The sequence below is a fragment of the Odontomachus brunneus genome, unplaced genomic scaffold (genome assembly GCF_010583005.1).
Source record: "Odontomachus brunneus isolate Ranch 3 - 2012 unplaced genomic scaffold, Obru_v1 Obru_scaffold_042, whole genome shotgun sequence".
Lineage (NCBI taxonomy): Eukaryota > Metazoa > Arthropoda > Insecta > Hymenoptera > Formicidae > Odontomachus > Odontomachus brunneus.
The window spans coordinates 131,189-157,470 of record NW_022639492.1 but is presented as its reverse complement, the minus strand read 5'-3'; the positions used below and the strand labels follow the sequence as shown (position 1 = coordinate 157,470).

General features: G+C 40.3%; 3 protein-coding genes across 18 annotated transcripts in view; 2 read left to right on the top strand and 1 right to left on the bottom strand.

Moving 5' to 3' along the window:
- Positions 1 to 14,527, top strand: part of LOC116844569 (kazrin) — a 315,333-nt gene extending 300,806 nt beyond the window's left edge. For 13 of the 15 annotated variants that reach the window (XM_032816274.1, XM_032816273.1, XM_032816276.1 and 10 more), the window contains 4 exons: positions 2,451 to 2,640; positions 5,245 to 5,271; positions 8,330 to 8,350; positions 10,378 to 14,527. In XM_032816274.1, the coding sequence (XP_032672165.1) occupies positions 2,451 to 2,640; positions 5,245 to 5,271; positions 8,330 to 8,350; positions 10,378 to 10,617 (478 nt within the window). In that variant the 3' untranslated portion in view covers positions 10,618 to 14,527. The remainder of the gene's footprint in view (positions 1 to 2,450; positions 2,641 to 5,244; positions 5,272 to 8,329; positions 8,351 to 10,377) is intronic. The other 2 variants (XM_032816267.1, XM_032816268.1) reach the window with 2 other exon arrangements.
- Positions 14,051 to 19,772, bottom strand: LOC116844570. Of its 2 annotated transcripts, none has more exons than XM_032816282.1 (4): positions 19,435 to 19,772; positions 15,347 to 17,601; positions 15,102 to 15,259; positions 14,051 to 14,426 (listed from the first exon to the last, which is right to left on the bottom strand). In XM_032816282.1, the coding sequence occupies exons 1-3, from the start codon at positions 19,649 to 19,651 to the stop codon at positions 15,104 to 15,106; spliced, it is 2,628 nt and encodes an 875-aa protein (XP_032672173.1). In that variant the 5' UTR covers positions 19,652 to 19,772; the 3' UTR covers positions 14,051 to 14,426; positions 15,102 to 15,103. The 2 variants fall into 2 exon arrangements, with proteins under 2 accessions (XP_032672173.1, XP_032672174.1); XM_032816283.1 differs by having other exon boundaries at positions 15,347 to 17,593.
- A 1,190-nt stretch (positions 19,773 to 20,962) lies between these two features.
- Positions 20,963 to 25,967, top strand: LOC116844574 (enolase). Its single transcript, XM_032816292.1, has 7 exons — positions 20,963 to 21,123; positions 21,751 to 21,856; positions 22,461 to 22,634; positions 22,735 to 22,892; positions 22,977 to 23,277; positions 23,369 to 23,655; positions 25,103 to 25,967. The coding sequence occupies exons 2-7, from the start codon at positions 21,794 to 21,796 to the stop codon at positions 25,422 to 25,424; spliced, it is 1,305 nt and encodes a 434-aa protein (XP_032672183.1). The 5' UTR covers positions 20,963 to 21,123; positions 21,751 to 21,793; the 3' UTR covers positions 25,425 to 25,967.
- Positions 25,968 to 26,282: the final 315 nt, after the last annotated feature.

Here is a 26,282-nt window from a genome sequence, read left to right as displayed (position 1 = left end):
TTCTGGCTTCAGTTACCAATTCTTGGTTACGTTAACCTATTCGATATCATTCATTAGCACTGCGATTCATTGTCTGAAAAAACGCATTTTTTAGACAACGAATTGATAGATTAGCGTAACTAAAAATTCATTTTGGCTAGAAAGCCAGAAAGAATGAAAGAAAGAAAGGAAAGAAAAAGCCAGGACGAAAAGTTATACTACATTTTACTGTTTTTCTGATTGACACAAATTTATTCTTTCTTTTCCATGTGGTAAATGTAAATAAGAAACAAAAATTGCTATATTTTGGTTATCGAAAATATGTCTATATATTTTTTTTTCTGAAACAAAACGGCGTCAATAATTTTAATTACCACAAAATAATTCTAAACGATGAAACATTTTTCAAATACTTTATAATACATATCTTGCATTTTTATTCTAGATTGTGTTAGTTAATTTGACCAGTACCAAGGCAAGATAGCCACATTGTATTATACTCGTATCTCGATTCTTACAGAACTAAATATGCGACTTACAGAATCGTTGCTGGTATAAAGACATAAAGGTTGCCTCCATCATTTAATCGCAATAATTAGTCGACTGAAAAATTGTGATTTCAAAATTCTGCAAAGTGTAGCATCTTGCCCCGGCATCCTCTGTGTGAAACTGTCGAAAAACGACAGATTAACTAACTTATCAACAGTCACATAAGGAAAAAAAATAATTTTGTTAGTGTAACTGAGTTTTCCGTCGCCTGGTAAGATTAGGGACCAGATGAAAAACTCGGTTGTAGTAATAGAAAGAACCTTCCTGCAGAAGGCTTCTATTCAGTTAGTTCTCAGTTATTGCAACGAAGTTTTAATACAGCCGAATGCTGACTTTTCTGTCGCGGTAACAGAGTCGCCGCACTTTCATCTGGTCTCTCTTCACACAGTTGCACGAGCTGAGATCTCTTTCCATGCAATTTATACACATATCCGGATACGATGCAAACGATTAGAGAGACTAATGAGTTTTGGTCTGATGAATGTGGAGGCCTCATTGAAGCTCAGCGCACTAATCGGAACGAAGCTGAAACGTGGACTCCCTTGGTATATCGAGAGCTAATGGGTAGAGAGCATAAGAGCGCACACGTTCGCCGCCGATCATCGATCGGACGCCGATCATTGTCTCGCGGCGAGCGTGAGCGAAAAAAAGAGAAGTATCCGCGTATATAGTCTTTAATACACATGCCATACCTGGATATATATGTCGGGCATACACACACGTAAATACAGTATACAGTTACAGTCGACATAATGTACATATACAAACGTACGCGATTACCCAGTGGAATGTGCCGGAGTACTCTTTGCCGTACTCCCGCGGCGCGCCGACTCGCAGCGCGATTCGCTGGGTCTGCAAGTCCACTCGATCGCGGATCCACCGGTAATGTGTCTCATAGCTGAGCCGTAGCCCACAGCTGCCGCCTGCACTGCACTGCGCTATGTACAGCACATGTTAATCTTAGTGATCGTGGTGTAATCCTTGGTCAGACATCCCCCGCATTCCATTACTGCATTCGCCCTCTTTCAAGCCGTCTCTTGGCTGACGAGATTCGTGACAGCCGGTGATCTTTCGAAATCTGAAGATTTTTCGAGATGTTCTCGGGAGCATCAGATACGTCGGTCGTACTACCCACTTTTTATTGGTAATGTATACAAAAGAAGGAAAAAGCTAGTTGTGTCCTTTTCGTACTTGCCAAAGAGCAACCCTCGGGCAACCCTCAAACGTCTCTCTGGCCAGGAATCACACCACAGTGCATTATGATTCCTTTTATCTTTTTCTGATTTGCCAACTTTGATATATTTATACATCTTTGACTGTTCGATGTTTACTCTCTCGTTGACTGGTTAGCGCGGCTGCGAGGTGCGCCTCGGTCGGCCCCGAACATCGGGACGATCCTGCGCAGCTCGGCAGTCCGGTAAACATTATACATTATTCTATATCGGTGGTGCACAAAATGCTTGTGTATGTATATTTATGTTGTAACTAGATATTCATTATGAGATAGATCTCGTTCTACCGTCGCGGGCACCTGCAGCGAGCCACTACCAATATTTGTCGGGCCAAACGTCAAGAGCGAGTGTCGTCGGGACGCGGGAGCGGGGGAGAAGCTCTTGCCCGCTCTCGAAAACGAGAGGCCCAGTTACAAACATTCGCGCGAAAGTAAATGTCAACTCGCGCGATAAATTCCAATTTCCATGCAAAAGAAAAGAGTCGACACTGCGAGATAAGTGTTTATCGGCAGAAATGCGTTTGCAAGATCAAAACTCCGCGCACGCTCCGGGAGAAAGAGCGGTTCGCTGTAGCACGTGCCGAACGTGTGTGTGTGTCCGTGGTCGAGGTATGTGCATATATAGGCAGTGGGAGGATGCGCGTATACGCAGAAAGGCGTGCATGAAGGGTGGTGTGCGTGTGTTGCGTAGAGGTCAGCTGGAGGTGGTCCCGAGGAACAGCAACGCCGGGGGTCGTCCGATGAGCACCGCGAGCGCGGGTGGTAGTCTCGGTCGTGGGAGCAGGGCGCTGCACCTACAGCACCATCAGAGCTCGCTGTCGGCCCTCCACATGACGGCGAATCACACCGGCACCGTCGACCGCCGCAGATCCAGTCTCAGGGTAACGTACCGTCTAGATTCGACAAGGGCCTGGTCGGCGCACGACTGCACCAGGAACTCGATGCCGCCCCCCGCCTCGCCCGTGCACTCTTCTTGATCCTCTCTTCCAGTCCGCCGCCGTGTGTCGCGATATGTGTGTGTGTGTGCGGTCGCGCTCAGGGCAACCCTCGCCAAGGTAATAGCCTGCAAGCGCAGCGCGCCCGAGTCGAGCTTGCGTATCTTAGGAGGTTGCACACACGCTTTGCGCTTTCTCTCGTTTTCTATATTTATATAGACCGAGTGCTTCTACTCTCTAAATTCCTTGCAGTGGAATCTTGCTTGAAACGAGTGAAGATATCTTTACTCAAGGCGATTGTGAAGATACCGCCACTTAAAATCGCGAGAGTAAATGCTCCGTTCAAGCTTAGAGTGAATTCTGAGAATTCATATGAGTGAATGTCTCGATTGATTAGAGTGAATATGTTCCTCTGACGATAAAGTACTCAGATTCACTCTTCAACTCCGAATGAAGGCATTCACTCGACGATTCAGAGTAAAGGAGTCACTCTGTATGAGCGAGAAATTACTCTAATTTGAGTGTCTCGGTGGTCCCTTTACATTCAAACAAAAACATGGTAACAGCAACTATTTAGCTGACAACTATATGAGTTTTGTATGTAGAATTATGATATATATAGTTTGATTTTTAACTATTTTGTAGTTAAAATGCAACTTAAGCTTCAGTTGCAGTAATTATAAAATAGTTTATTGAACCGAATCTATTAATTCTACATACAGAATTCGTATAGTTGTCACCTATATAGCTATTTTCACCATATTTTCTTCCCTGAGTGTAATCTTCCAGTGAAATTTTACTCCAAGAAATGTAGAGAGTACTCTCTAAATTTCTTGGGGCGGAATCTCACTAGAGTGAAAAGTGGCAATATCTTTATTTGAAACAATTGTGAAGATACCATCACTTAAAATCGCGATAGTCAATGCTTTATTCAAGCTTTGAGTGGATTCTGACTCCATATGAGTGAATGTCTCGATTGATTAGAGCGAATATATTCTTCTGACGGAATATATCAGATTCACTCTTCAATTCCGAATGAAGGCATTCACTCGACGACTCAGAATGGAGAATTTCCTCTACATGAGTGAAAAATTACTCGGATTCGAGTGACTTCGTGATCATTCTATTTCTTGAGTGAAATTTCACTGTTCCAAGGAATTTCAAGAGTACGACGTCGTGGATTAATCGAATGGGATACGATTTTTCATTTTACGGGGGCCGAGAGAAAGGACACATTGGCGGAGTTTCGCGATTTGACGTGGTCGGACTGGAGGGAGAAGCGGGGACAGTGTGAGATGACGTCTTCCGGAAGAGTTATCTCCCGGCGAGTCGCTTCTCTCAGCATACGCTTCATTTCATCATTAGTCATTGCATCGTAGAGATATCTAGAACATCGATATCAGTGTGACATACACTCGATCCCGCATACTTAATCCTCTCATCATTAGGATCACGTAAGTGACAGATTCGTTTATCCTCTATTTTTTCATTCTTTGATCCTTCACGACAAACAGAGAGAGAAAGAAAGAGAGAGAAAGAGAAAGAGATGAAAACGGCACATATACATATATCTTGCACGTGTACATATATATATACACACACAACAGAGATTGATATTTCCTTGCATCGCGACGAGAACATTTAACATGCTTGCTGACCTTGCGTCAAATCGTAAGCGTCGTGAATTATATCGGGGCAAGCACTCGTCCGACATTTTCAGCGGCATTATTTCCCTGACATGTTAATTCATTCGCCAAATTGCACGGCGCGGAACCCGCGTCCCGCAATCGGTCACGCATAATGTGGATGCGCTCACTGAAAACTGCGGAAACTCATTATTGATATTCCATTCAAATCGCAATCACGCTCGCGCGCAACCATCGGTTACCAGAGTCTGTTCACTCTCGCCCCGTTTACATCTCCGCGCTCATCTCCACGCATCTCATCTGTGTGATTTTATTATAATAGCTCTTTGATTTTCTCAATCATTGGCACGACTGCATGGCATCTCGCTTTAGTTAAGGACGCTCGCATAATGACACCCCACTACGACGAGTATTCTCCCGTGATGCCCGTGATTGACCCTCGTCGTCGAGCGCGTGAGACGACTCCTCTCCGCGCCGCGGAAACCCCAGAATTCGCTCTCGGAATTTCGCGAATAATTACGAAGCTAGGGGCGCGCTGAACTGGACACACATCGCACTGAAACAATTTACTCAGCGGCTAACTGCATACTCTCGATATTCACAATATTATTACGAATACCAGGAAAATAATGCATTCGCGACTGAACTATAAATTGATTTGTTGCGAAGCGAAGATCCCTCCATCAAATCACGCGAGATTCCCAGCATGGATACGTTTAATACATTTGTGTTCGGTAAGAATAATGGTTCCTCCGTTTGATCCTCCACACGGGAGCGAATCTCAATCGTTCGGGCGGTCCTCGAGTTTTCAGAGCGACGAGGGTCAATAACAAAATCTCACGCTGTGAGCTATGAGCTCGACCTAACGTTAATCATTGTCCCTGCATCCTGTGGATCGTCGCAGACCTGCAGTCTTCTTTACTTGAAAAAGGTTCGGTATTTATACATATATATATATCTATACATATTATATACCTCTATATACATATAAATATACATATATCCATTTCTTTCTCTAAAAGAAATTCATTGTACATTGTTCTATCGCCATAGAACCCCTATTACGGTCGTCTGATAACGACACGCCGCGTCGCTGGATTCGGTTATAATTGCAGCGCGTTTTCACGAAGTCTCCCCGGCGCCGATCGAGATTCAAGTTCCCCCACGTGATTGTCGATTCCCGCACATCGTCCTCAATTCCAGCTACTTTCGCCATTGGGCAAAATTATTTTCACCCCTCCTTTCCTTACCATTAAGCCGGCGCAGGAGACTTTGAGAGAACGATCTTCGCGAGGGCACGCGAGTGAGCAATCGATCGTATCCAATTCTCAGTTCAATTATGGCATTATAATTACGCGACACATCATCATTTCTATATCTCCCTTATATCGCAGTGTTGTAATTTCCCTTATCGTCCTCGAAAGAATCTCGACTCGAAAGTTCGCAAGAGAATCGGCTGTCACGCGCCGTCACACGATCAATCTCTCCCTAGGAAGATCCTCCGACCGCGTCGGGGTGAAGTGTCTCGCGATCGATCGCAAACCAGTGCCCGCGTTCTCTCCTAGAAAAGTAATATAGGAAAACCATATCGGTGTCGCATTATCGACATCGCGATACGACGAAGCGTTCCCTTCACAAACGCTTCCTCGCTCGAGAGAAAGAGAGGCAGAGAGAGAGAGAGAGAGAGAGAGAGAGAGAGAGAGAGAGAGAGGCGAAATCCGATGATCTCAGCGAAACGAAGCGACGTGACGAGGCTGAGATAGAAGGAAAGAGAAGAAGGAAAATGTTCGATTAACGCGACTAATTGATCCACGCTTCGCTGAGATCCGAGTGATTTCGTCGCGGTGGATCTCGACCTCGATCGTGCAGACCTCGAAAGTGCGGACAAGCGATTGTACCTCGAACGAGAGAAGTCTGAATTGTACGGGATTGCTGCGGGATAGAGAATCAGTTGTTGAGAGTCTGTTGCCGAGCGCGAGGACGCTCGATCGTGCGCGATCGTACCGATCCGGAGAGGTCACTCGAATTCAGCGTCAGAGATCCGCTCTCGCCAGATAAAAGCAGGAGGGAAAGACTGATGGAGTACGAGCCTAAGCCTTGTAGCCGCGTTACTCGTAATTATAGAGAATGAGGACAGGCCGCGCGGAAACACCTCCTCCTTTGTACTTAGTCATCTACTTGTACACCTCGTTTCCGTCTTTATAGTCCAATCAGATTGCCAGACAATCTGCCGCGCTGAGAAGGGGGTGTCATGATCGCGCGGATGGGGTTTGTTGCAGTTCGCTTCGTCCCTCTTCGTTTCTTTCGTCTCGAAAGGAGCTGTTCATCGAAGCAAACAATCGTCACTTTTCTGTCGCTGATTTTTTATTTAAAGACAGTTCGGGAATCTCTCCTCCGTGTGACTCGCTGGTCATTTCTGGGCAGTAGAAAAGATCGGGATTATATGGCTGCAGGAATATGTTGCTCATGTGCTTTCTTTTAGTATTTATCTTGAGAAGAATAATGGATACAAAATCACAAAATGGTCTTTTTAAAACATAAATATCTGAGTTTTACTAAAATCGGAATAATATTACAATTAAGAAAAAGAATAATATTACAGTTAAGAAACAGGAAAAACTGATTTGATAATAGCAAAATAAATTTTTAAGCCTCTCGAAATTTTATATTAATATTTTCCATAAATTTTTTACTAAATAAAATTAAGCGATATGTTACTAGCTAGAATGAAATTTCTTATAAGTGTATGATATATTGTTTTTATTTATAAAATGATTGAAATAGAGCACATGGGCGGACGAGGTGAAGTTGGCTCATAGTTAAGGGCCGGCAGAAGGGCTGTGGTGATCTCTTGCAGAGATTCTGGAACTACTAATCAAGATACATATTTTATATGTGGCTTTCTTTATCCCGCGCTACTGGACAACTGAACCCGGTACCAGAGAAAGATGGCCACATTGCTACATGTTCGTGTTTTGCTTGTTGCAAAACAAAATATATAATAGGGTTAATAGGATCGTGGTAGTAATTAATACATAGAAGAAGATTTCTTCATTATGTTAGTCACAACAATTAGTTGTCTGAGAAGTTGTAACTTCGAACTTCTAAAATATAGGATCTAGCCCCGGTCTCTCTCATCACTTTTCTCCCCCTGAGTAAGAGAAATCAGGAGGAAATCGTTTCTCATTTAAGATCTCTATTTTCTCAAAACGCGTTACAGTCTCAAATATTTGTAATATTTTTTTCCCGCGAAGTAAGGAAAGCACAGAAATTGTTGACCGTTCGGCTTTTCCCAAAATGATCTGCGAATCACACGGAGAGTAACGACGCAGGTAAACCCATCATGGAGATGAATGACGAGTTGTTTGAAATTGTAGAATTGTTGTCGGAACTTTCTTCACGATCGCGAAGGATTTGCTGGGAATCTCTATTTAGGATTATTCCTTCGCATGTTGTGACAAGCGAGCGTGTTGAACAACGATGAAGAGACAAACAGCCTTTTACGAAACAAGAGCTCGAAAATCCGTCGATTATTCAGCGACGCCCATGCGCACCGCCTAGAACGGTCGCGATACGATCGCGCGTCGTCTTTTAATCCCGCGATTACACCCTATTCTCAGCGCCGACGTACACCGACGTACGCGCTATGCCACACTGTAAACACTGTATATAACGAGCATATATTAGCTAAACACGTGTCCTCCTCATGTATGTAACCAGAGTGTCCCGTGTCTTAAGATACACCCTCATAGCGAGTAGCGGTTAAAATTGCATTATGCAGCTCGAATTAATTACGTAGCAAAAAGGAAGGGGAAAGAAAGAAAAGAAAAGAACGTGCTATTATATAGCGGGCCATTATTATTTATGACTGCGAGGGGGTCGCGGCGCCCCGCGCCCGTCATAATCGATTGTGTAAATATAAACTGACGATTTCAATGTGGAAATTCAACGTGTGGATTCTTAATCGACCTTATTTCGTCCTTTACTAGTTGTCGTGGAGGAGCTCACAGGTATGCGCCATTAAGATACAGTCAAGTACGTACGCTATTCCCTTGTATCTGTGTTGTCTTTTTCCACCGATCCTGTTCACACACACCTACAAACACATACACACACATACCACACACATATATCGTTTAGATCGCCGCGATCGGCGCGAATCTCGCCGATCGTCGATGCTTGTTGCGAAGTGACGAAAGCGGAAACGACGAACACTCACTTGGTCGTAGCACGTGCTTCCTCCTTGCGTCGTATCTGCAATCACGCAACGATCACTCTGCTAATCCTGAGTCTCTTACTGCGAATCCTGTTCGCTGATGCTCCAATCCTAATCGAAGACACAGCAAACGTTATTATTGAGAAATTTAAATAGCGATATTTAACTTTTCTGTGATATATAAAACGCGAAATAAGAAGTAATATATATTATTCTTTCATATATAGAGTGACTTATCTTTAATGTTAAGTTTTACAATATCTCTGTCGGTTTTCATATCAGAAGAAAATGTACGAGGAATAAATTTGGTTGAGAGATATAAATGTTGCAATCAGTCAATCTTTCTGCATGGAGAGAATTTTATAATAAAAATTATTATAGAATTTTATTAGGCTTGTAATTTTGTTGAGGAATAGATCGATTTTAATCGACTTTTATTTCATACGTGCTATTTATATTTTACGAAATAAAATGAGCTATTAAAAAATTTGTTGTTTTTAGTGAAATTTACTATATTCTTTAACTAAATAGTCTTCACTCACAACCTATTCCTACACGGGGAAAAATAATTTTGCTCTTTTATCAAAATCGTCGTTGCTACTGCATACTCATAGTGACATCAAAAAAATGTAGTTGACGTAACTAATTTTACAAATGATTCGTTATCAGAGCAGAAGTAGTTTCGTTGCCAGGATAGAAAAAATTTGTTGGGTATATTTCTTCTAAGAATCACGTTAATTTGCTATTGACGCAAAATAATGTATCCTTAGCAAATTTATTTGCTATCAAAGCAAAATTGCAACTGCTTATATAAATCCATCATGGTTCTTATAGCAAAATAATTTGTAGATTCAGCAAATTATATCCAACAAATAGTGATTAATACTCTTAGCAATTCTTTTTGCTGTCCATATAATAACGAAAAAATTTTGCTAAATCAGCAGAAAATTTACTAGGCCAGCAAATTATTTTTCTCTGTACTAAAAACATAGTAAAACTGAAACGCATTTTGAAAAGAAAACTGTAATATTCTCTTCATGTAATCATACAATTTAGGAGAGACCGAGGCTATTTGACTACCGGAGTAAATTGGCATAATCAATTATTTTTACTGTTCTTTAATAGATTTTAGAATTAAGCAAGCAGAGATTTCGGAGCCACATGTTTAAAAATCTTGTTTGCTTATTTCTGAAACTTGTTAGGAAATATTATAAATAACCGGTTTTGCCAATTATCCTGGTAGCCAACTAATTAGCCCCGGTCTCCCGCACGTTTTTCTCTAATATAAAAAACAACAAAAATATTTCAGCATCTAACATTAAATGACACACTTTGTATAATCGGTACACATATAGAAGTTATATATTATATACATTTATATATATTAATAATATTTCTTTACGCTGAGAGTATACAAAATTAAATAATTAAACTTTAAACTTAGATAAGAGATTGAATTAGAAAAGATAATAGAATCTATGTTGACACTTCAAACGGCAACAATAACCGGAGGATCGCTATTTAAATTTCCGAGCACTCCTACGCTTGTCTCTCCCCTTGTAACTTCCAGCACAACGCGAAAGACGTCCAAGAACCGTCTGAAGAAACATCCCAACGTTTCTTAGACGTCCTCGGGGCTGGTCACTCGAATTTTCGCATTGCTCCCTAAACAAACTCTCTCTGCACTCGGGCATCCTCTCGATTGCTCATTTGCCCGTAGCTTCGACCTCACCGAGCCGGGAAGTCGAGATCCACCGCTTGAGATCCGTCGCACCTGATCGAGTCACCGATCATTAAGCGAGACCCGCGTGTTTTCCACAGGGATCCCTGAGCAGAGCGTTCGGTCTCCGGCCTAGAAGCGAGAAGGCATCGCCGTCGTCGTCCTCGGACACCGGCAGCCTCGCCAGCCAGTGCCAATACATGAGCAGCGTGCGTAGCAACTCACCGCCCCCGCCCCAGCTGCCGCCCCGGCCGATGACAGGCGGCAAAAGGCACCGTCGAGTCAAGAGCATCGGCGACATCGAGTACATAAGCACCGCGGCGGTGAGCACCCCGGTCTGACAAGAGGGTAGGCCCCATCATCCGGGGCCTTACCGCAGCTTGAGCGAGCGCGGCTACTCCTCGTACTCGTCGTCCCAGTACGGTTCCTATTCAGGCTACAGCAACGTCCTCGCGGGCGACCAGTATCAGTACCAGCAACAGCAGCAGTCCGGCAACTATTATCAACTGCAAGGTGGCTATTATTCTCCGCAGAGCTCTGGCCCGCCGTTCCCAGGCGTGCAGAGGTACGGCAGCCTGGCCGAGGAGACATGGTCGTGCACAACCAAGAGCGACTCGCCGGGTATCTCCAAGGCTAATCCCAGGACTTACTTGGCTTAGTTGGCGGCCGCGGCCGTGCCAAAGACTCGTCGAGCGAGTGTTTGGGTCTCGACGAGGCGCGTATTCGATTCTCGAGATAGATAGATCTTTGTTACCTTTAGCCTCTCGGCCCTCACTGCATGCGGATAATTGATAATAATGGCTGAGGAACAGATGAGAACAGCGTCAAGGAAATCGCGTCTCGCGCATTCGTCCGGACGCCGAATGTTGGATGAGAGTCTGCGCTTTGCACATCGCCGTGTTGATTGTACGCAGGTTGTTCACGACTCGAATGGAATAATTCCTGTGGTCGACGAGACATTGAGAGAATTATAATGCTAAATCTAATATCCTTTGACAGCTTCTGATGTTCCCCGTGTGTTAAGACGCAAGGGTGTTCGATCAAAGAGACCTGATCGAATTTATACACGGAGAGAATATTATAGTTTTTTTTTCATATAAATTCTTGCCGATTACATCTTCAGTAATGCAGGAATAAACCGTCAATAGAGTAAAAATATCGATTAAATTTTTCTCAATTTAATAATTTGAACAAATATGTATCAATTTGGATAACTGACGATTAATTCGAGCAAAATCAACTGAAGAATGTTTAATTAACGAATGAATTCAATTGAAAACTGTCCAATTAGTCGCGGTTACGCAAGAATAATCCAACCTATATGAAATATGTTTCGAAAAAAATAAAGATAAAATTTGGCACATGATTTGAAAAGTGTAGATAGCATTGAAGTTCTTCGCAATCATTTAAGAAGTCAAATATGCTCAATTTTCTTCTCTTTAAGGATATTCATTGACAAGCTTAACTCTTAAAAATATAAATAACGTAACTATTACAATATAAAAGACGTAACTATTAAAAAGCAAAAGGTATTTTTTAATTAATTTTATAAGGTATTATAATTAATTTTTTAAGATATTTATAAGGTTTAGATCTTTTATATCTTTAGAAAAGATGTGGACTATCTATTTGTAACAAAAACTCAAAAGTCAAGGTTCATATTTTCATTTAAAAAGTCTTCATTCAAAAATCATTCCTGCATAACAATGGTCAGTTGTCGACTGATATGAGCGAAGGAAATGAAAGACAACTCAATTAATAATTGATCTTAGCAAATTTAACTAAAAGCCATTCAATGGACAGTTGAACTTAGCAAATTTAATTAAACGAGCTTTAATTACATTTTCTAAGTTCAATTATTGATTGAACTATCTTTAATTGGCTTCGCTCATATTAATTATCAATTATCATATTAATCTTAATTGAATTTATTGAAATCCATCGCTAATCGAACGATCTTCGATTGAATTTGTTGAAATCAATTAAACAATCTCCAATTAAATTGGCTTATATTAATCGTTAATTAAATATAAAAATTAATTTAACAATTAATTAATTAATCGCAACCCTATTAAACTATTAAAAGGTCTATATCGTTAAAAGTACGTAAATTTTGTTAGAAACATAGCAGGTTTATCAATTTTAAGTAACATTTTAGTTTCTAAAATATAAATGACACATTTGGGATGAAAAGATAGTTAATTGCTGCAGAATGTCAATCTATTCCTCGGCTACAAAATTCCTTAGTAATTTTTACTATAAAATTCTCTCCGCGTGTAGGCAATATAGCGAAACGATCGATGATCTGGACACCCCGCGATGTAATCATTACTGTTACGACGAGCCCTAGAGGCTGGCAGATACTAATTTCGTTATGTGACAACTGTAATAGACAATACCTTTCAGCCGCGCGACGGACTTGCGAAAGTAAACGCCTCGATTGCACTCCTTAATAAGAGAGATATGACTAATAGCGTGAGACACGAGGTCAAGTTCCGACGAGCGAGTAAATGTCGATCTGTGTCACAATTATTCTTAAGAGTTACGCTCGATTACAAATTAATTCTACGTCGTACAAATATTAAGCAGCATATCGTGATGTTAATAAGGGAGGAACGATTGACAGGAGGAGGCTGACCAAATTTCATTAGCACACATCGAGCTTACGCCGTAAACTCGCCGACAACTCATCCGACGGTGGTATAATAGAACAGAGGATTGTAATAACGATTACGCGGGGCAGACAGGACCTATCTAGAAAGGGAAAGAAGTAGAGGAGGGTAAATAATCGAAGGGGGAAAAAGTTCAAGCGAGCTGGCGATGAGAATACTTCCTGGTGATGAGAACTCCTCATGGTGGTGGTGTTCAATCTATACGTTTACCATCACGGTGACAATATCCTGTAAACGCGGTTCGCCGGAATCAGTCTTTCTTACCGACGAAAAGCCCCGTGTTTACCGAGAAAGAGAGAAAGAGAGAAAAGAAGAGATACATTAAGTTAGATTAATGAATAAAATCCATTCTTATCTGTAAGCTACGGAGCACACGCGAGATCGCGTCGTGGGCGTCGTTCGCGAGAATATTTTCGCTTAAGAATGAATCGACGAACGCACGCACGCACGCACGCACGCACGTACGCACGCACACACGCACGCACGCGCGATCGATCGAATTTAAGTGCCAGGAAACCGCGCTCGGCCGCAATTCGGCGCGCTGTCGGGGCACACGTGCTCGTCCGCGGCTCGTTGTAATCGTTAATAATAACTAATACGTACAATCTCCTCCCCAGTGTTCGTGTATTACGCTCTCGCGCGGTCGCAAGGCGATATTTTGTAGATAACGCGCATTTAACGCGATATTTATTATTGGTAGGGACCGTCATTATTTCGCGACACTCGTGAGAAAGTGTCGTCGCGGCCGATCGGATTATGATTCCATTCAGATTCCCATGCGATCCAGGACCACGGGACGACGCGTTCGCGCGTCCCCCATTGCCGAACTTTGATTAGTATTACCGCCGTTTCGCGAGTCGGCAAACGGCGAATTAATACGCCAGCTCTCTACCTACTGTGCGTACCTAAGTAATTTATTTATATAAATTAGTTTAGGTCTTAATATATTTATTTATACACACCAGATATACTGTATATCGCGACGCGCGCGCGCGCGGCCAATCCCCCATTGAGCTTGTTGTGCGCGACAGATCCTGAGCGTTTCGCTGATGTATATCGTTGCGAGGTGGCGACCACAAGGTTTCAATACGAATTGTAAATGTGCTCAGTAACGTCTGTATATATTTGTGTGTGAACTGTATCGAAAATATTTGGGAAAAGATTAAATAAACCATCGCCTCTTTACATCCGTCGTTGCTACAATTGCCGAGAGCGTGTAACGATATCGGTGTCGTTTGGATAAAATCTTATCATTTTGTCTGAAGATTTAAAACTGCGCACTTGCACTACACTATGACTATAACTATTATATATACACTATAACTATTATAAATATTAATAGGAACGGGATTACTCGGAATGTGATTCCATGATGTAACTAGCTCTCTTTATCCGCTGGAGTCTCCCAAATCGAATCTTGTTGCGCTTGAAAATACAGCGCCATAAGCTCCACGATGATTCACGAAGTCAGGATTCAACTGAAACGGAAATTAGGTTGCGTAGTAATTAATAATTGCGCATAATGAAGGGAATGCCATACTTAAAAAACTTAAGGAAAAAATAAATTACCTTTAAGAGTTCTAAAAGATATGAAATAACTTTGAATCCATATTTCTATATGGATATTTCTATAATTTTATTATATTTCTCATATTTCTATAATTTTATTCTAACATTCTAACATTTTATTATATTTATCATATTTCTATAATTTTATTCTAACATTCTAACATTCTAAAATTCTATCTAACGATATTAAAAGAAGATTGCAGAGCTTACAAGTCATATACGTACTGTAAACATTAAAGAAAAGTGTCAGTATTTTGTCGGTAAAGTTTTTAATCGACTTAAAAACAGAAGTTCTCAATTTGTCTTGTATATATGTTTAGTTATACTGATATTTTTCTGCAAAGCTTGTGTCTCATAAATACCAGTCATCGTTAAAGTTACATGGCATCCTCTTGATCATTATATATTATATTGGTTGCATAGAATTACAAAAAGAAATACTTTTACAAGATGAAAGTACGTTCAAAAATGAATTGGAGTATTCTTCAACATATGACGATCGTCGTGTTTGCGTTATCGACATTTCTGGAGTTTGTCATCCATTTTAGCATCCCCTTAAAATCTCTCAATGCTTAAATACTTACCGTTAGATTGAAGCTACAGAATTATTTCTCGCTACTTTCACTGGCATTTTTTCATTAATGTCGCGAACGTTTGGTGTCCCGTCCCTTGTAGAATGTTTCTTCGGTTTTGCAGAACTTCTGCCCTCAGATTGAACAGTATTTTCCTTATCAGTGGATATCTGGATAAATGGATTTTTAATAATATTCATTAAAGTCAAAATTAAGTCACGCGGACATGTAAGATACGAAACATGTAAGGAACTCACCATTTTTTTTCTCCTACTAATCTTAGGAGTATTGATGATGCTAATGGATCTATTCCTAAGTATTTTTATGCTCGTCTCCTGATTCTTTAACATGTCCGTCCTATCTAACGTGAACTTTTCAGACGAGAAGTTTCTGGCGGTGTGCGGCGTAGAGAAAATATTCTCGTTCTCTATAGATTGAGTTGCACAAGGAGTTTCGGCATTCTCACACGTGGTCTGACTCTTCACGCTCCTCACGAGTGATTTCTCGCTCGAATCCCTGCGAGATCTATTGGAAATGTGTCCCGACAAGCTAACGTCTTTGAAGTCGTGCAGGGACAACGCGGAAGTGTCGTTCTTCCCTTCAGCTCTCACCGTCTCGTTCAAGGGTGGATACCACTTAAGGGTAGAATCTCCTTCGGACGGACTGTAATAACTCGACTGCTCTTCAGTGCGAATGCGCTCGACCGAATGTGGCTTGCTGACGTTGGCATTGTCCACTTTCTTCAACGAACTTCCCACGTCTCGCTCGGTCTCGAACTCTCCACTAATGTTCGCCAATTCCTCGTCAGATAATGCCTTCGAAATCAAGCTGTCGTCCCGCCGAAATCTAGGAGTCGATCTTATACTCATACTCTTCCTTGAGTCGTCAGATTTCATAATTGTATCCAATCTAGGTGTTAGACTGATGACCTTACGTTGCACAGTACCTTCCAACTTGGGCGTGTACTTATTGTACAGTTGGTTTATCTTCATCGTTATGAGCGGAGTGCTGAGTCGGTGAAATGATCTCATGTTGATGCTGTTGTGCGTCGGTGTCGAAGTGTACATGCTCTTCGAATACTTGCCGGGGATCCTTTCGCTTTGCGACCCACCGAATTTTTTCTTGGGTGCTTTGGGCTTCCTGTTGTTCATCGAAGGCGTGATGCACTTGTCGAGCGTATCTGAAATCAGCCACGAGCTCGCGGTTTCCATAGTCTTCCTTTCTTGCAACTCCCTTACTTTCTTCTTCCTTTTCTCGATCAAGATAAAGTCACGGAGCAAACTCTGCTTTCTCTGCACGACTCCTTTTTTTGCGAGCTTCCTCCTCTTCTTTGCGACGGATTTCAAGCGGGACGGTTCCATTTCATCCTCTTGCCAGTTACTGGCTCGAAGTTTCTCCAGTTTTGCGAATCGTGAGACGCAGTCTTTTACTGCTATATACATTAGGTCCCAAAATCCGTGTAGATCCGCGCAGCTGACCGGGAAAACGCTGCCACCCTTCTCGCAATCCAGCACCAGGCCGCGAAATTGTTGGAATTTCTCTTTTAGCAGCAAGCTCGTCTGCCCGATCGCCTGACCGATGAGGCACCGGGCTTCCTCTACGGTGTCGTCCTGCGACTGAACCTCTGTCCACTCCTCGCAAAGTTTCTGGAGCCTCTCTGTTTCCGTGTACAGCAAATATTTGAAGTGCTGCACAGTATACTCCTCTTCTTCCCTCGAGACGTTCGAACATTTCATCTCAGCCTCTTTCGATCTTGAAAGCTTATCCGACCGCGAAGATTGCTGAATCTCTAAACTACTCTTTTTTTCCTCGATTTGAACATTGTTTTCAGTGTTACTAAATACGAGAATTATCTCCTTCACGCTGTCTTTCTTTTTCTCCGTTGTACTTGAAGAAATCTCCGACGACTGCTTCGCATCACTCGTTTCGCACAACGTTGATTTCTCCCCCTGACTCGATCGCTCCTCCTGCGAGCAGTCCGAGACCTCTCGCTCGTCCGACGACACCTGCAACTTAATCGCTTCAATGGTATCCGAAGCGACGTCCTCATTGAAGCTCTCCGTTGCCTCGTTCTGCCCGCAGAAATCGTTTTCGAGATTCAAATTGTCTTCTATCAGTACTTTTCCAAATAAAGGCACTAGGGTGGGTGGTTTGAATTTGTGATTAGATGGAGCGAACGATTTATCATTTTTAACGCTGACCTTAATCTTATCATCTTTTAACTTCTGAAAACTTTCAGTTTTCAGAACCGCAGATGGTGATTTTGTAACGTTCGCGGCTTTTTGAGTCAGACGCTTTTGCGTGGCCTTCGTGATTCCCATCTTAACTACAGGTTTTGTATATGCTTGTACTTTCTTTTTCATGTTCGCGACTGCCGTGTTGATGGATGAAATCGGAGAATAAACACGATGATGAACAATCCCGACCTTAAACGGCGGTCTCTTCTGCAATTTCTCCTGACTCTTTTCCTTCTCTCGCTTTGCTTTCCACTCTGATAATTTCTTCTGATTTTCTAGAATATTGAGTAGAGGAAAATCTCTCTCTCTCTCAAGAGAGAGGAGAGTAGTCGGCTCTCTATCTATTTTCTGCACTTTTGCGTGGATTATCAAGTATTAAGGTGTATAGAGATTAAAAGAAATAAATAAATGATGAATAATTATTGATAAATAATTAATAAATCCCCATATACCTTAATATTTGATGAAACCCGAGCAAGAGTGTCGGCTACTAAGCATTTTTCTTTATATCATCCTTTGTAGAATCGAAAAATCTTTCTTATATGTGAATCAATTAATTTTTATCTATTCAAGAAATTTAATTGTATTCTTAGCGAAATCTTAAGTTCTGACTTCAGAAAGATTCTTTGAGAGAAAAATATTCGAATAATAAAGAAAAAAGAGTTTAGTTGCAAGGTGCTACGTCCTATGCAATTCCATATTCTAAGAGAAAACTTTTGCCGAAAAAATATTTCTTCTCGTTAGAAGAGGAATGATATTGTGCTTGGAATATTTTTCTCAAAAAAATATTCTAAGAATATTCTTGAAACAATATATAGATCCTACTAAGAATAAAATTATATTTTTTGGGGTGTTAAAAGGATGCTGAAGTCGTTGACGAATTCTAAAAATGTCGGTAACGTATAAACGATCTCACTAACCCAATCACGCTATTTTTTTGTACAAAGAAAAATCAGATAGTCTTTCCACGTATAAATTTTACATAAATATAACGTATGTTACTTTGTTTTACTATATTCAGCGAAAAATCTAACCACATATACAGTAATCTTCCCACACAAATGCCTAAAATCGGGACATAAGACGTCTCTTAGACGTCTTATGTCCCGACTTTAAACGTTATGTTGTGTGGGTTTCTGCAAATTTTTCCCATATTTTTAAGTTTCTAGATCCAGATGTAATGATACGGTAGAGTTCTTTCAAATTTTGTGGTCGATCGCACAACTGCCCACTTTTTTCGATATATTCGAGAATTATTAATAAACGAATTTTCCCGCTGGATATTGTTTGCATTTCGAAATACATTGAACTAAAATGTGTTTAAGTCGTTTCTTGCAAGAAAATGAATAACTACAAATTAATTTATTCGATGGGCTGTTAAGAAATCTATTCTGTTAAGAAATTCCACATCGAAATCGATCACATCTATTTGTCGCAAATGCAATAGTCTCGTGCCCTCTTTTTAACATAGAACACGCACAAATAAAGTGTCAATGTGTAAACATGAGAAAAACGTGTGTCGTCTCGAGGTAAATAGAATCTGCACGACTTTCGAATTTTATCGAGATCGTCTACCAATAAAGTTTTAACGCGTCTTCCGGGCAAAGTTGGAAACGTTACTTAAAAAAAATAACGCGTTACCATTACCGTTACTAAGAAAGTAATGTTTTCTTCGTTACTTTCTTATGATACTAAGATAAAATATATAATTGAACTTAAAATGAAATTATTGTTTTTAAGCTTAAATTATTATTTTCAGTACAGCAAGTTCATCTAAAAAAAATATATATTTTACATAAAAAATAAGATAAAATCTATTGTTTTGCAGCGAACATCGGGATATTTCTATCCAATTAAGAATATCTAATATACGCTAACAATGCGCGATCAGCACATAATTTATTGAATAAAGGTAACTAACGATAAAAATAACGATAAAAGTAACGGTAGGATTCGCTATCATTATTGTAAAAATGTAACGACATTACCGTTACCGGTATAGATAGAAAAAGTAACGATCGTTATTGAAAAAAATAACGATAACATTACAAGTATACGTAACACGTTACTTCCCAACTCTGCTTCCAAGAATAATCTCGAAAACTTACCGTTTTGCGATAATATCGACGAGCTATGGTCCTTAATTTCGCGGTTTGTCTCAAGCTGCTGCGACCTGTGTTTTTTACGCCCGTCTTGCACTTCGCGAGTAGTGTTGGCTCTAATCTTGCTCGTGTTACCGAAACCCAACGCCGGTTTCTTGTATAATCCCTTAGTGTCCAACGTTTTTTCAGCATTCCTTGGCAATTTCTTCGATTTGCCCGACATTTTCGATACACTCTCGAACGTAATCAAACGCAAGAACTCGCGGTTGACTAAAGCGCGTTTGATCTACCTATTCAGAAGACTGGCGATAGACGGACAGCGTCTTCGAACTGTATTTCAAACTGACGCCGAGTCTACAATGCTACCAATCGAAATTTTCTCTCTGAGATACTAGGACTAGCCTGAAAGCGTGGCATCAATCATGAATCTTTTCCCCTAGTGTGACTCGTGAAAAGTGAAAAATCTAATCTGGAAAATATATGGAAATCTTAACTTTTCTTGAGATTATTTTGAAGGAAAGATTCATGGGATCGTATCTCCAAGTACTAAACAATTATTCATTTTTCATGATTTTATATTAAGAAAAAAAGTTATATGTAAGATCAAGTTCAACGTGAAATATTTATCATTGATATCCAGTATATTAATCATATATTTTTTCCCCTGATATGAATTATTGAATAGTAAAAATTTTCACCACACATTTCTATTACTTGAGAAATTATACCATTGCTAAAGTCGTCGAGTTCACGCTAGGGGAAAAGAAACAGATCGATATTCTGGAACTGCAGTTTCGCGATACTAAAGATGGTTTTCTGAACGCGTATTTAGCATTAAGGCTTGTTTACATCGGCAATAATATTTCTAATTACGTGTATTCCTACTAGTGTTACGGACAAATATAGATTGTCTCGTTTAAAATAGCCGAAAATAATCAATCGTCAACAACTTATAAAACAAGTTAATCTACATTTTGCTATTTTAAAATTGCTATTATTATTGCTATTTTTATTCCATCTAATATTTTATACCAGCAAACGCTTTTGCGTTTTCATTTTTTCAAAATGTTTTAATGCGTACTTATTTTATTTTATATAAAGTAATTTTCGTTATTTTATATAACGACATTATATAAAATATAAACATTTTCGTTATTTTATATAACGACAAAGGCGAACAAAGTTACATCATCAATATTATTTAGTACAGTTTTCAATAGTATTCTAATTACAAACAAAGAAGGTTGGTATTTTTGTACCTCCAGATTCGACCAATCGATCTCGTGTACTGTCCAAAGGTCGCTCCGCTATTGGCTGCTAGCTGCTGTCACGTTCCACAGAAACGTGCGCTTAAATTACTGCGCGCAACGCTCGTTACGCAACTCGCTGCAAAAGGAACTATAAGAGGAATTCTCAAAGGCATCAGAATCTCTTTAACGAGAGAAACAACTAAAATAATCAATTAAAATCTAGAAGACACACGAACAATTATGTCGGCACATGAGCAATTTTAACGTCCGTGGTACCATAGAGCTCTGCCACAGACAAATATTTCGTTCTTCCCTTTGTTCCTAACCTCTCGCTCGACCCTACAATCGATATCTCGCCGCTTGCATCAGAACCGGGGTCGCCAGCTAGGTCAAATCTCATTCACCGTCGAACGGTCCAAGCGGATTGTCGCGCGCGTCACGTCAGGTGAGCATGGCCGCAACAATAGCCAGTATATCTGTGAAAAATCGCCATTCTTCCTTGCAAATCCGCGTCGCGTCATCGTGGAATCTGCGCGAATCGTGCGAACGCGCGTTCTTTTCACGCGTATTCGAGTTCTCAACAGAAATGCTGGTGTTACGTGCCGGTTGTAACGTCCTGCTCCAAAAGCAAGTTAAAAGGTCCTTAAGGATCATGAGAGAGGGGGGGAGGTCGTGCAAACTGTGTGATCTCTCGAGACAAAATTGTATCCAAAATTTGTATCGATACAAAGTGATTGTCGCTTTTGTCAGATCACACGGGCGGTTCCTACGATGACTTTGACAAGGTCGACGCGAAGGTCAACGCAGAGATCATCCGCCTAGATCGCCGGCATTTACAGTTTATTCCGTTGATATTGCAATATGACTTCTCTTGAATGTCCTTTGCGTGAGATTCAGTCGAGCATGACAGCTTCTTGAGCTCAGTTGCGTGTCTAATTTTGTCTTATAATAACGAGAAGCTTGATACGCGGGTGTCATATCGCACATCGCGAATTCGTCATTCAGCGCGTAACAAGATGTAGGAATAAAGGTAGATGCGTGTTTTTGCTTCAATTGATCACGCTGCTTGCAGCTTCCCAGTCACCGCGAGATACTTTGCATCAACAGGCGTCAAGATGCCTATTCAAAGCATCAAAGCTCGTCAGATCTACGACTCTCGTGGAAATCCCACGATAGAGGTAGCGTATATTATCTAACTATTCGCGGAGAAAAATTATTTGATTGAATTAAGTGTCAATGAACGAACCAAATATCTTTTGCTCGAAAGAAACACGACTTCTGCTTCTTGTGACTAAATTCGACTCTGAAAACTAGAAATTCTATTTCCTTCAAAATACGGTTAGTTTATTCACTGTTGTATTAATTTAACCAATCCTTTTTCTCCGTGTGTTTTTTCGTAGTTAATTTTTCTCTAGGAGTAGAATTTAGAAAATTCAGTTTCTTGGAATGAAATTCAGAAAGTAACACGCCGAGTCACTCAAATTCGAGTTCACTGCTGTACATTGAATGCTCCACTCTGAATTGTTGAGTGAATATTTTCACTCGACACTGAAGAGTGAATTTGATGCACTAAGAAAAGATACTTGACTCATTTAAAACACTCACTTTTATTTGCAGTAGCAATATTTTCTCATTGCCGCTTTGAATAAAAATATTGTCACTTTTCACTCATTTTGAGCAATTCCATTCGTTCAAAAAATTTGGGGAGTAGAGTATTATATAATCATACTTTAGAGAAATGTGGATACACGAAGATCTCTCTAACAATATTATCTTTTTCAGGTCGACATCGTCAATGAACTGGGTCTCTTCCGTGCTGCTGTGCCATCGGGCGCGTCCACCGGAGTTCACGAGGCCTTGGAACTGAGGGATAATGATAAATCGAAATATCATGGCAAATCTGTCTTCAAAGCCGTAGAGAATGTCAACTCTATTATCGCTCCTGCGTTATTGAAGGTATCACTTTCTAATTGGATAATATGAGCTTGGATTACACAACATGCGACTCTTTACGGCAACTAGAAGACACACTGACCCATGACTTTCCATTCCATAGTCAAATCTAGAAGTTACGCAACAAACGGAAATTGATAACCTCATGCTGCAATTAGACGGTACACCAAACAAGTCCAAGTTGGGAGCTAACGCAATCCTGGGTGTCTCCTTGGCGATCTGCAAGGCTGGTGCTAAGAAGAAGGGCATGTCTCTCTTCAAGTAAGCATACCGTGTTAGTAATCGAATCACGAGCTTAACTTTTCGCGCGCTTCGTCACGTTGACTGGAAATTCGTGTGTTACAGCTACATCGCCGAGTTGGCTGGCAACAACGAAATCATCCTGCCGGTGCCAGCGTTCAATGTGATCAACGGTGGGTCCCATGCCGGTAATAAACTAGCCATGCAGGAGTTCATGATTTTACCCACCGGTGCGAGTAACTTCACAGAAGCTATGAAAATGGGTAGCGAGGTCTACCATCACTTGAAGGCGGGTATTAAGAAGAAGTTCGGTCTCGACGCCACGGCTGTAGGTGATGAGGGTGGATTTGCGCCGAACATCTTGGAGAACAAAGAAGCCCTCAACTTGATCATGGATGCTATCAAGGTAGGTGGAAATATTTAAGATTGAAGTGCATCTTAGCACTGCCATTTCACGGCGATTACTGGTTTGAGATAACTTGAGGGTGGATTTGCAGACCGCCGGCTACGAAGGGAAGATCAAGATCGGCATGGACGTCGCTGCGTCCGAGTTCTACAAAAATGGAAAGTACGACTTGGACTTTAAGAACGAGAAGTCCGACCCGAGCACATATTTGGAGCCTGAAGCGTTGAAGAACCTGTATCTGGAATTCGTCAAGGATTTCCCAATCGTGTCGATCGAGGACCCCTTCGATCAGGACGGCTGGGACTCCTGGACCTCGATGACCGCGTCGACCCCTATTCAAATCGTGGGTGACGACCTCACAGTCACTAATCCTGAGAGGTAATGTTTGAATTTGACATTACTGCACTTTACGAAGCTTTAGGCTTGCCTTAGTCAATTTTCATGTTATACTATTACTATATACCTACTATATTATAATTTACTATAATATCTACTATAATATAATGTTGTACTATTACTATATCTATTATAAAGGTTATATTACTGGGTTCACGTGCAAAAGATCAGACATTTTCCTATTGAATTTTAAAGACTATTACGCGTAGAAAAGTTTTAACTGTAAACGAAAGGTCGTAAGAAAACTGACCAATTATAGTCGATTATTCCTAGTCCACTGGAAGAATAATCGACTCTGATTGATCAATTTTCTTATGACCTTACAGTTACGGTTAAAACTTTTTTACGTGCCGTAACATATTAAGTTATTGATTTAGATATTAAATAGAAGACTTCGTTAAAAAACAGGAAGACTTCGTTCTGAAGAAAACCAAGCCCTTTGCTTATCGTACTCGTAAAAATTATTCTAGATAGCAGGAACTTCTAAAAAACGTTTTTTATCTTAACGATATATGTTTGATTTTAAAATTTTATATTTTCCTAAAAATGTCTTTCAGACGTTTTTATAAGAATATTACAATTTTTTAAATATATCTTTAAGATAAAAATATGACGCGTCTTTTAGAAAAAGTATCTTGAAATATTTTTTTAATGTCTTTCAGACGTCTTTAAAAAATACTAGTAGTAATTAGTCTATTATTGCAAATATGAAATCATTTTTATTCTCTTAATTGTTTTCTTACTTGTCTACCTGCCTTAATAATTTTAATTATTTTTTTTACAGAGAGAAAATAAAAGTAATACTAATTACAAACGTTACCTATAAATAATATATAAATTGTCATATAATAATATATAAAAATGTCCCTTGAAATTTTCGTTAGCATAGCAAACACATGTACAGTACAAATTGCAAGACTTGTGTGTAAATATTTACGCTGACAGCTGGAAATGTCAATCTTCAAATTTTTTATTGTTTTCGTCATATATTGAACAATGCTTCAATTTATTATCGCATATACTTTCAGTGTGTAAAAGCATTTGCAATTCTGGGCGACCAATATAACGTAAACTTTGTAGAAAAGAGTCAGTATCTTGTCGGTAAAGTTTTCAAGTGTGTCATTCTCTTAAGGGATGCTCCCTTAAAGTCTTGCTATATTTTAAAATTATCTTGACATTCTTTGTTGAAAATGACTTTTACTTGGAGAAGGAGGAAAATAAATTGAATAATCATATATAAATTGTTTTTGGAAATGTAGATGGAAATGTCTTAAATTAGCAATCTAGGATCAAGATGTCCTGTATAGAAGTTGTGTTATCGGAATTAATACCTTAAAACTAGACGATCTCGTTTTCAATTTTATCTGATAAATAAGATAAAGCCTTTTAACACAAACCAAATGTAACCCATTATACTTTCGTGTTTCAGGATCAAGACAGCCATCGAGAAGAAGGCCTGCAACTGCCTGCTGCTGAAGGTCAATCAAATCGGCAGCGTGACCGAGTCCATCAATGCCCACAAACTCGCAAAGAGCAACGGCTGGGGCACCATGGTCTCCCATCGTTCCGGAGAAACGGAGGACACGTTCATTGCTGATCTGGTGGTCGGTCTCTCGACTGGCCAGATCAAAACAGGCGCGCCATGCCGCTCAGAGCGACTGTGCAAATACAACCAGATCCTGCGTATCGAGGAGGAGCTGGGCGCCGCTGCGAAATACGCCGGCGAGAAATTCCGCAACCCTCACGCTTAAATTAGACTTGCGTTATAACATATCCGTTGTCGCAGTTCATTGTTGCGGACTGAGTCCCGGCTATCTATAAAATGTAACATTAAATCGTGTATATTTTATGACCGTTTACGACCAACGTTAAGCGCGGCGTAGTCCGAGAGTAGAACGAGAGGTTCGTACCGTTTAGCGACGATAAATCGATAGCGTATCATACACAATGATACGCTATCATACGCTAAACATGGCAGAATTATCGCAATTATCTGCAGAACGGAAAAAAATAGATGTATCGAAAAGAAATACTTTGAAATAATGTTGAAACATGACGCTATATAGTAACATTATATAGTTACGTATATAATATATGAAAAAAAAGATAAAAAAGAGGAAAGAGTAAACGAACGAAAAAGTAATAAATCTCATCCCAGAGACAGACCGTGTATGTGTTCGGTGTCGCATGTGAGAGAGCCGACGGTAATATGTCATGTCGGCAATATGTCATTTCGTAAAAAAAAGTCATCTGTAAAAGTAAATTAATAAATTAAAATGAGAAAGAAGGTCAGAGATGATGCGTGCAGGATATTCGTCTCGACCCCGATGTAAATGTCCCATTTCACGTTATCTTCAGCAGGTGCCAAAATGGTTGACGAAATCCAAGAATGTCAAATATCAAAAATGTCAACAGAGATGATCAGAATGACATGTCAGATGAGCACTAATATAATCACGCTATATTTTTCGTATTTCTTGTATATGTAGGAGGTCCATACTCTGAATTCTCTTTCGCTACACAAAGAAAAATATTTTACTACTAAGAAAAGTGATTATTCAACTTATTTTCCTCCTTCTCGAAGTAAAGGTCATTTTCAACAAAGAATG